General features: G+C 33.8%; 1 protein-coding gene across 4 annotated transcripts in view; it reads right to left on the bottom strand.

Moving 5' to 3' along the window:
- The window catches only part of ELAVL2 (ELAV like RNA binding protein 2), a 151,731-nt gene extending 140,623 nt beyond the window's left edge, over positions 1-11,108 (bottom strand). For all 4 annotated transcript variants that reach the window (XM_025044289.1, XM_025044294.1, XM_025044296.1 and 1 more), the window contains exons 1-2: positions 10,765-11,108; positions 10,376-10,473 (exon numbers count right to left, since the gene is read on the bottom strand). Coding sequence is in view for 1 of the 4 variants with exons in the window: in XM_025044300.1 (XP_024900068.1) it covers positions 10,376-10,402 (27 nt within the window). In the remaining 3 variants the exon portion in view is untranslated. The remainder of the gene's footprint in view (positions 1-10,375; positions 10,474-10,764) is intronic.
- Positions 11,109-11,207: the final 99 nt, after the last annotated feature.

The raw sequence follows: 11,207 nt of genomic DNA, 5'->3' as shown, positions 1-11,207 counted from the left end.
ATGATTAAACTTCTAGTACTGTTAGAACTGGAAAAGAAGGTACTAAGAAAATAAGACAAATTTATTTTTTAACGTGTTTTAATGTGGCTGTTATCTTTCAAGCTTTATAAGCTGTGAACATATATTAACTTTTAGATATGAGTTATAGCCATTTTGAAAAAAAGTTATTTGTCATAAACAAAGGACATAAAGTGCCACTGCCCTCGCTTATGCACTCATTTGACTCATGGTGCAGTCTTGAATAATTTTAAACCAAACATGACTGCGGCAATCAATTTTCGTCCAATTTATTGGGCATGAGTTAAAGCCAATTAAAAAACCATTTTTGGTGCAATTCAAGAGGAAAAATGTATAAACCAATGAAAAACAGATTTTGGACCTAAACATGAGTCATCACTATTCTAAATAATGGTGTCAGCCCTAAATCGGAAAGAACAACTCCTAAAATTACATATTCCACCCTGGAAACTTAATTTATTAGCAATGATTTTATATAATTATAAATATTTTTTAATAAGATACTGACCTGGAACAATGATGATGCTCTTCTAACATTGTCTCATTTATGAATATTTTTTAGCCATGAAATTAAAAGGTAGTTTATGGCAGCTCCTGAGTTTCTGAATTAAGAACTAAAGTAGAAAGTCATCTGTGACCTTTATACAAGAAAGCAAAACATTTTACCTATAATTTTAAAGTATCTTTTACCTATTAGACCATGCCTACTTTCATATGAATAAAGTGGCTTTCTTTTAAGGCCATAAAATGAAATAATCCCTGCATGCTCTGGCTAATCTTAGGGTAATCAAGGTAGCAAAACGGAAGCTTCTAGGTTAGAAATTAAAGTATAAAATACAGCCATACATTTTCAATCCGTATATTAAAAAGGCCTTTTCAAGTTCAAAGTTGTAGCAGTTCAAAGTTTTCAAGCAGATCTGGATTCTGGTTCTGCCTCTCCCATGTCCTTGGTATATGATTTTAGGCATGTTGCCAGACCTCCTCAAGCCTCAGCTTTCTCATTGTAAAAGAAGTATAAAAATAATAACTACCTTTTGGAATGTTGTGAGCAATTAAGTGAAAAAATACTTGTCAAGTGCTTAAGAGAGTGTCTGGCAGAGTGAATTTTCAGTGAATGATAGAACTGGTGAGATGAAAGCCTAGTGGTTCTCACACATGCAGCCAGCTGTGCATCGATGCCTCAACCTACCTGTGGGTTTTTTTTTTTTAAGGTACAGATCCCTGGTCTCTGCCCTGGAAGATTATTCAGTTATTCTAAGGTAAGGTCTAAGCGTACGTGTTTATAAAAACTTCCATAGGTGATTCCAAACCACTGATTTAAAGCAAAAAATACAGTACAGGTTTTTCAGTTGCTCAGTTGACAAGGACTTCAACTCTGGCTTGGACTATTTTGGTTCAGCTTTCCGTTGAGCAGATTAATTGGAATAATTGCCAAATTTGTACTTTGTGCTATGCTAAAAGAAATTTAACAGGGAGACTTTTCAAATATTTTATTTATATTCATCTATCTATGAGGTCACAGAGTAAGCGTGATTTTCCAATTTCCTGTTATTATAATAAAAGAACAGATATATGAGATAGTTCTGGGAAATTACAGAGTCATTCCATTGGCATGGATATATTTTAGCTTTTATTGTATCTTGTGGCTTTTACTTCTATTTAATAAACATAGGCAGATAAGCCAACTACCAGATCAATTTTTTTTCAGAGTTAATATTTTCTCATTGAGTTGGTTCATTTCTAACTGTCCTATTTCAAGATAAGTAAGCAGTCTCTTCAGTGACAGATCAAGGAGTGCCACAGTTAAGAAAAGCAGCTATCAGAAAAATACATAGTTTGGCTTACATGATCACCCTATAAGTTACTCATCATGATTATTTAACAAAAATGAGGGCATTTTCCATGGGAACGGCTTTTAAAAATTAATAAAACCACTACTCTCCTTAATATCCCCCCATCATAGAAGTCTGGCTGTCACATGACTGGGCTTAACTTCGAGTAGGTCAGTCTTATCAAATTATGATACATTAGGTTACTACTACACAGCTAGATTGGGTTTTTAGAGAGGAGGCCCTTGATATGCATTCCCCTAGAGCTAAGAATGAAAATTGTATAGATTACCTTAAGAGCTTATTGGGAAAATACTTATTTTCTGGGGACATGCTATTCTTCAGGGTTTAGAAATGACTCTACAATCTAGATAGAGTTCAACATCATATATCATCAAGCTGTTGGTAGATCAAGGAGATGTTAATCAAGAAATTGGTATGCCCAGATTGTATTTTTAAAACCGTGAACCTTTATGTTTCTATATGTAAAATGAAGTGGGAGTATTTGCTTTTCTTATTTCAAAAAATTCTTGTGAAGCCATAATAAAATTACATATATGAAAACGAAATAAAAATTTTTATGTTTGTGGCATAGGAATTGAGAGGAAAGGAATTATTTTTTAATGTACACAACTTTCCAGTAAACTATCCAAAAGTTTTTCAGGAACACATTTCCTTTTTCTTATTAAGTAAATACTTGTTTTCCTTTTTCAATATGATTCCCCAAAAGTTTCAAAATCAAGTTGTAAGATAACAACTCTGTTAAAACCTGAAAAAATGAAATTGCCTGAAACTTGCTGGACTATCAAGGAACATGAAAAATGAAATCTGTAGAAAAAGTGAAACCTTCTATTTTCTTTGTTTTTGAATGTAATGTCATGGAAGTCTAGTCTTAGACAATTGTTTTCTAAAACGTGTCTCTTTGAAATTTTAGAAGAGAGAGCTCTTTCAGGATTTTTCACTTAACCAGCAGAGAATTGCTTTCTCACAGCTGGAAGCTTGAACAGCTGTTGACTCTGGCACAATTCTATCTTCCTGGGTGAGAGTTCAAGAACCCTCACTGTGGCATCACGTCCGCCCCCACGGTAGGACAAGGGAACAGATAGCTCAGAGCTCCTGTGTCACATGAATGGAAGAGATCTTCTCTCAGTTGAGGAAAAACTAACCTCCATAAGAATCTGCTTTCTTAGTCTGCTTTGTTAACCCATGGTCAGATCACAAGGCTCATGTGATCAGAAGGATTCGTTGAAGGACTTTTGATGGCAGTCAGTGTCAGGATTTGGTATCCTTTTATAATTTATCAATATCCCCCACCCCTTTTTATACTACATAAGAAATTTCTCTTTCATTTAGGGTACAATTTCGAATCTTTAACAGGAAGATTCAGAAATGTACCCTAAATGAGAGGGAAATTTACGGGAAGAAAAATAAGCAAAAAGAAAATTTCAGAATGGCTGCCATTGCAGTACTATTTATTTTATCCACTAGAGGACTTGTCTTAGAATGGCTTAAAATATCTCTCTCATTCCCTGTGGCCTCTGGCATTTGATGCTCAACTAACTCTTCAGTTGGGCCACTGGCTACATATCAGTGTTAGAATGAAAACATTCCCCCTACTTTAACACCTCCTGCTAGTTCAATAAAGTGATGTTTAAATAACTGAACTGGCTTCAATGAACTGTACTTGCCATTTTTTCCTGCTTCTTAGCTAGATAAAATGGAGATAATTATGAAGTGGATGAGCAGGTTTAATGAAAGCCAGTTTCTTTTGGTATACTCCTGAAGCAGCAATCATCATCTGTTTGGCTTTTGAAGAGCAACAATTATAATCACTTAAACCCCCAAGGGGAACAAAAATAGAATTTACATTAGCATATAAAATATACAGCTGGATTGGGCAAGCCTATAAAATTCTGGGGAAATCATTCTAATCTGAATGCTATTCAAACTCACAAGTAAAATGAGTTCGAGAATATTTTACATGCTTCCTTCCCATAAAATAATACATATAACAATGTTGAGAGGATTTTCCTAAAAATGAACACAAGGAAAGAAAAAACTGTTGTCAGGAGAGAATCCCCGTGGAAACGGGCTAAAATGTATTGTCAAGATATCAGAGAGCAAAATGTATAATGATAGTTGCATGAAGTACTAATCACTCTGAAGTGAAGATTTTTCATGCATTGGGGAATTTAAAAAAGAAAATAGGATGGTTTTAGTCTGATCAATGATGAAACTTAATCATAAATAAGTCAAATTTCAGATTAATAGTACTTTCCTCCTCCATTGCAAATGTGAAAGCAATACAAAGGAAAGTGAAATTGCTTAAGTTGACACCCTATTGTTATGAAGCAGAATTCTTTTTCTATTTTAAAATATTTTCATATCATTTCCTCTCAAATAAACTCCTTCTTACACCTCCAACTCTAATTCAAGCCCAGATCACAAGCAATCTCCCTTACCATTTATGTTATTTAATTACTTTTGCTTTTGTATGCCTTTCAGTTTGCAAGATACTTTTTTTTTTTTTTTTTGGTAGAGCATAGAATAAAACTGGAGCCTTTGCTTTATCCATTATGCTACTAGCAACAAAACACTAACATAATCAATACTATTAAAGGCTTTCCTGGCTGTGCACATTTGTCAAAGGCAGTATATCTGAGAAATTACACTAATGAATCTTGAAAAAATCATCGTTCTACACAGAAAACTTGCTCTCCTTCATCATAAGTACATATCAATATGTAAAAACTAGAAAAACATATACTTCATCTTTCTTTATATTATTTGAAGGTCCACTATTACATTCTGTTAAAATGAAAAAAAAAAAAAAAAAGCCAATATGCAAAACTTCACCTTCACTGAGAAGCACTTTCTGAACACCAGCATTAAAGCCAACTACAGATATATTGGTGATAGCTTCCTCTGTGTTTCTAAAAGCACTTTGTACATACCTCTGATAGCAATTATCTCACTTTGTTAGAACCATTTGTTGGCATGTCTGTCTCCTATAGCCCATGCATTGCTTGACAGAAAAGCCAACTTTCCAGGGGTGTATTTCCAGGCTCTAGCATTGTGTCTAGAGCCGGTAAGCATGTAATGTTTGTTAAGTAGAGTATATCATTAATTCGTATTCTAAACACATCAAAATGTTATGGTTTCTATGATAAGACTCAAACATACATTAAATATCATCTCTCTCATAATATCAAATTTAATGGTGATATTAAGTACCGAGGAATTAGAAATTCAAAAATGTAGATTTCTATGGCATTTGTCACTCTCAGTATCTTTAACAAAAGATAGTGGTAATTTTTTAGATTTTCTTAAATATTTATTATGTGGTTAATTATTTTTACTGGAAACACTCAAAAAGCTAAGTTCTCAGTTCTTAATGGTAATGACCTCAAGTTTCATTAGCCATATGTGTTTTAATTAAAACCATTAACACTGCCTTCTCAGCCTTTGTCAATGTCTGTCAGGTGTGGTGGTAGCTTGTATTATTCTGCTGTTTCCTGTAAACCCATCACGTGCCAAGAGGCTTTGAAAATCCACAATGTGTAACTTTTACTTGGAACACAAATGTAATGATTTCATGTTTAAAAGAATTTAAGGGATAATTGAGGTGTATAACATGATGTATGCAGGAACAATCTTGGCGTCCTTCCCTAATCTAAACGGTCTACATATTCCTCCTAATTTTCAAGTGATATTATCACTTTTTTTGAAGTTATGGGAAGCAACAGTGGAGAGGTAGAAGAAAAGAGACTCCAGAGACCTATTCTAAAATACTCTTAGATTTTTAATTAATAATAAATATAGTTAATATTCGTATCATTAGATAAAATTCTGTTTTTTGGCATTAATTATCCCATAAGTTTAAAACAGAAAAACTGCTTTAAATAACTTTTCTTTTTTGCTTCATATTAATATAACCATAACTTTTTGTATATTTATATATACATATATTTATTATTTGTATATAGACTTGTATGCTTCAAAGAATTTAAAGGGAGAGAAATTTGTCTAGATACCGTCCTAGGATTTTAGTACATAATAATATAAATTTCCAAAGCCAGCATGAAATAAAAAATTATATAAATATTTTATTAACTATGATAAAAACTGAGCCTGAATTTTATTTAAAATATAGCAAATAACTAGAATTAGGTTTTGGGTATAAAAATCAAAGAGTCTTCCAAGGCATGGTATGCAAGGTCAAAGTGAAGGAAAGCTGAGTTTTATATGTAAATACTAAAATATTGTGGGGTTGAAATACTCAAGCCTCACAATTCTCCCCTTTATAATATGGTTCTTAAAAGTCCAAAATTATCAAACTTTTAACAAAGCTATTGACAATCTCATAGTAATGGGGTTTAAACATGATAGAGCTGGATGTTTTCACTTTATAAAAATCTGAACCTTACAAAAGGGATGAATCAATTTTTTAAAAGTTCTTACCAGGAGCGTTAATTCAAATGTTCTTTTAATGTGTGAGCTCTCTGCATTTTAAAAAAAAAGGTAACCCATTTTTTTAAAAAAAGATTTACACAAAACGGCTCCGGAGCCCATTTATTGCATGAAGTGCAGATAGCAGATAGAGTTATTCTGAGTGCTTTCATTTCTTCTTAGTTGAAAGTGAAAAATTGAGCTGTTTTCTGTTGAATGAAAATGATGTCTTTAAACATTTTTTCATTGGTATTTAAGGGGACTTGAATGGAATATCTCGAAGAAATCTTAACATCTCCATTTTTGAAGATCCAAGTTAACAAGTAAACAAATCTGAGCAGATGCAATATCTATGTTCCAATCTCTCAGGTTTAAAGATTTTATAAATAAAAAAGAGCAATATTACAGCTTTTTAAAGGGAAAAATGTTTTTTCCATTATTTGAGAGCCTATCATCTTTAATATTTAAAAAGGAATCATATAATGGAGCTCCATTTGAAACTTTATTTTCTATATCACTTTCTATCTTTACGTCTCTTTAATTCACTAGATGAGGGCAGTTTTAAAAATGGAGGACCCCTAATCACTGAATAATTAGGGTAGAAGTTGAGTATAAGTATATCAAGGTAAATTCTAACTTAGAGAATAAATATATGGAAAAAATCATCAAATGATTTGCTACCTATAGAATCAGATAACACTTCATTACTTGAGCAAATGTTATTGTAATTGAATTTTTAAAGTCTTTAAAATAAAAACTTAAATCCTACTTATCGACCCATTTAGGTTGGTAAAATGAAAAAAAAATCACTGTACTTATTTGATTTCTTTTTAAAGAAAACTGGGTTTGCAATTAGGTTTTCCTTTTATCAAATAGTATTGTTGGTACTTATTTGAAAATACTTTTGTCATTATAATTAATCTTCCTCTCTTTTTATTTCTTTTTGTGACAGGATGGAGAATGCAATAATTTTTCATAATTAATGCCCCAAAAGAGAAACAACGAGCCAAATCAACTTAATGTATCCAAACCCAATTTGGGATACAGTTAAGAATATTTCGGTAAATTTTTAAAAATGTTTTATTGAGGCAAGTATCAAGAGGTAATCATTCTTATCTTTGGAATTTGTGAAGATTATGTAGGTTTTATGTGGAGGATCTCTTTAAATTTAGTAAATTATCTCATATTTTCAATTACTTGATACTCATTTTGTTTGATTTTAGACCCAAGTTTAGAGTCAGATAGATTTTGATTCAAATCCTCACTTCATAATTTGAGCCATCTAACCTTAACTATTTAGTTTCTAAGCATCCTAAAACTTACCACCTAGAGTATTTTAAAGGTTAACTGAGATAATATATGTAAAGCACTTATGTATATGACTGGATTCATGACTGGACCATGGCAGGTAGACAATGAATGTTAACTATTAAAGTTAACTTCTTAGCTAAGAGTTTTAGAGTGTGTATTTGATATTAGATACACATTAAGTTTGATACTAATTAGAAATAAATGAAGGTTATTTTTGAATTTTTAAAATCATAGCATCATTTCAACTATTCTTTTTTTTACTTTTTTGCTTGCAGGCAAATTCCATGTCTTGGTAAAAGGGGTAAAACCATCTAGGTAGCATTAGATAATTCTGACAACCACCCACTACCACTCCCTATATCATATCCATTTTTCTCCTTTATTTATGATAACTATTCACTTAAAGTGAGTCAATATTTTGGGAAGCAATGAATATTTCTATGAGAGTATTGCTTAGTTGAAAACACTTAGAATTTTGTTCTTATAGACTTTATAAGCTTTCTGTTATTTTTAAAATTTATTCTAATGGACCAAAGTTTAGGGAAAATATCAGAATATGTCCATTGTATTTCTAATGTGTGAATAATATATAATTAGAACACCGAAGAATGAAATTGATTATTTTAACATTATATTCTGATATAAAAAAATTTCCATATTGAGAATTTTTAGCAAACATAAAATTGCCACAGAATTGAGGTGCCATTGAGAAAAAGCACCAGGAATATACAGCATTTATCTAAATACTATTACAGGAAATTGAACATATGCACTATTATTAATCATCATTTAGAAGACAACTTTCAACTATCCAACTTATTTTAAATAATTATTATGACCATCTTCAACCAAAATAGTATTTTCAATCTGTAGGTGAAAAGCTACCATAAAGTTGAGGGCTTGTTTGAGATTATGAGAATGATAACTCTAAAGGGTATTTTCAGAATGTGTATATGATATAAGATACACATTAAGTTTGATACTAATTAGAAATAAATGAAGGTTATACTCAATTAAAGTATCTAAGTAATGTAATTTTTATATATACAGGCCATATATTTTAAATTAAATAGTTATGTTAAATAGTATGATCCAAAACATATAGTTAAAAACATTGTTAGATGACATTGTAAGGTCACTACTTAAGTATATCATATCAGTATGTAAGAAAACCAAATTTCCCAATTGAAATTGTTACTACTAAAAATACATAAAATACTATATTCTAAACTAAATTCTTCTTAGATTCTTTTTCAAAGTTATACTGAATTGATTCCTCTTGTACCAACAGATTAGTAGTTTAGTTAGCTATTTGGTGTTTAAGGTCTCAAACTGAAAACTGTTTTAAGGATGGTGATTGCAAATAGCAAGACTAAAAGCAATAGTGATGACTTTGGAAGCCAAGTGCATAAGGTGACACTTTCCTGTGATGGTTACTGGTAAATTACAGTAACTTCATATAGAATAGACAAAAAAATGTCAGTTGTTAAAATAAAGTATATGTTCAATACAATATTTTAATCTTTATTGATATATAATCAGTTTAAAAAGTTATTTTCTGTGATTCTTACATTCAGAGGAAATTCATAATAATTTACAAACTATTTCAGAATAGATCTTGAGAAATGTAAGCACATGCAATTATAGCTGCACACATATAAATCAAAGTTAAGAATGATATCAACAAAATATAGAAACGATTCCTTTCAGGGAGGCTTTTTTGTTTCCATCCCACTTTTCAAGTGAGAAAACTTAGATGGCCTTGCCTATCAGAGAATGTACAGGTCCATTCCAATCTAGGGCAGCCTAGTCATCTCCATGGCAACAGCCCTTGACAAGTTAAAAGGCAACTAGATTCACAAACAGAAAAAATCAAGACTACTGAGCACTGTTACTGTTACTTTTTTTTTTTTTTAAGTGCAGAGGTGGCCAAACAATTTGGAATTTTCCAAAGGAAAAGTTGAGCCTTTTACTAATGTTGGAATTGTTAACTTTATCACAACTGCTAAGTTGGATACCTATTCTCAGAAAGTAAATAAGAGGCAAAGCTCAGAAATCCTTCTCTGGAATAGACCTCACATTTAAAAACAAAACGAATTAGGAGAGAAGTTGAGAAAGTATCCTTAAATAATTCTGTAACTTTAGTGTAAAAATGGGGAGTGGGGGAGAAGTGGAAAGAGGAGTAGTAAGCAATTCCTTTATCCAGCCTCAAATCTTTTAAGACCACGACCTTCCAAATGTATTATTTGATCATCATATAGAGTTTAAAATTTGTCTAAGAATAGCTTCTAATGTAGCTACCTGAGGAAGTGTGAGGAGGAAAAGAGGTCTAACAGTGCAGGTGAGGGCACAGAGACAGCTGTAGTGGGTTAGGGTGACCCTATTGTTCTTTTCTCCTTAGGATTTTGATCAAGAATGACCCAGCTACTGTGCTGAGTTCAGGAAGTCAGAGCACGGTGCTTTTGAAAACAGACAATAACCTAGTTCCTTTGCCTCCTTCCCCTACACCTCGACCCTGCAGACTGCCAACTCACCCACTTTAAATGCATCAAGCCTATTACCATCCCAAGAGTATCAACCAGATAAATACAGAACACGTCTACTGACCATAGTAAAGACAAAAACAAAATTAGAACTACTGCTTTTTGTTTGTTTCACCGCCCCCTCCTCCCAGCCCCCAGCCCTTTGTGTGTGATGATTCCCCCTCAAACCACCCACAGACGACCATACGAGAAGAAATGGTAATTTTTGTTTAAAAGTTCACTTACCACGGCAACCTCATATTGCTTTGTCATGCTTTTTGCACTTAATTTTTCAAAACTGCTTGTGCAGGGCGCAGAACTGGGAAGGCTGGACTAAAGTATCTCTAGTAATCACAACAAAAAGGAGAGAACATTCACCAATCAGAATTACATTAAAATGCACAAACCCCGGCGGAGCAAGACGCAACCGTTCAGACCATACCAGGGAGGGGGTGGGGTGGAAAAAAAGCCGAGCTAACAAAACAAAAGGTAAAGGGGAGAGTTGAGTGGTTGGAGGGGAAATTGATCCAAGCCGCCTTTGACTGAGGACTGGCTTAAAATCACCAACACCATCACCCCACCCCACCCCCGCCGGCCCCCAGCACCCCCGCGATTACCCGAGTGACTGCACTTGCCTCCAGCCAGCTCAACTGCGGGAGAGGAATGCCCCATCTAAGTTCACTAGCCCTGCCACAGTCTTCCACTGCCTGATGGGTTCGTTCAGGAAAACACTTCCAGAGGCATCCATCCACTTGAGGTCTGGGCTTGGCGGCTGCTGCTGCGGGGCTGCTGCGAGCAGCTGCTAGGATCGTTGCCGTCTCGTTCCTCCCTCATTCGCGCTGCACAATAGCCCCGGCTGGGTGCACCTCATTAAGCCAGCCCGAGAGCTCCAGGAGCAGGGCAAGCAGTGTGACAGCGCTGCCTCTTTGTAATGACTGTGTGATGGATGCAACCGAAGGGTGGGGTCTGGGTGGGTCAAAACTGTTAATGACAGTATGTATCATTCTGTCTGTCCTCGAGGAGAGAGAAGCCCCCTGCCCTCCTTTCAAGTCTCAGTCTCTCAGTCTCTCCCTCTCTC

The sequence above is a fragment of the Pteropus alecto genome, unplaced genomic scaffold, assembly GCF_000325575.1.
Source record: "Pteropus alecto unplaced genomic scaffold, ASM32557v1 scaffold222, whole genome shotgun sequence".
NCBI classification, from domain to species: Eukaryota; Metazoa; Chordata; class Mammalia; order Chiroptera; family Pteropodidae; genus Pteropus; species Pteropus alecto.
The sequence above is the reverse complement of the archived record's forward strand: the minus strand, read 5'-3'. Positions and strand labels throughout refer to the sequence as shown.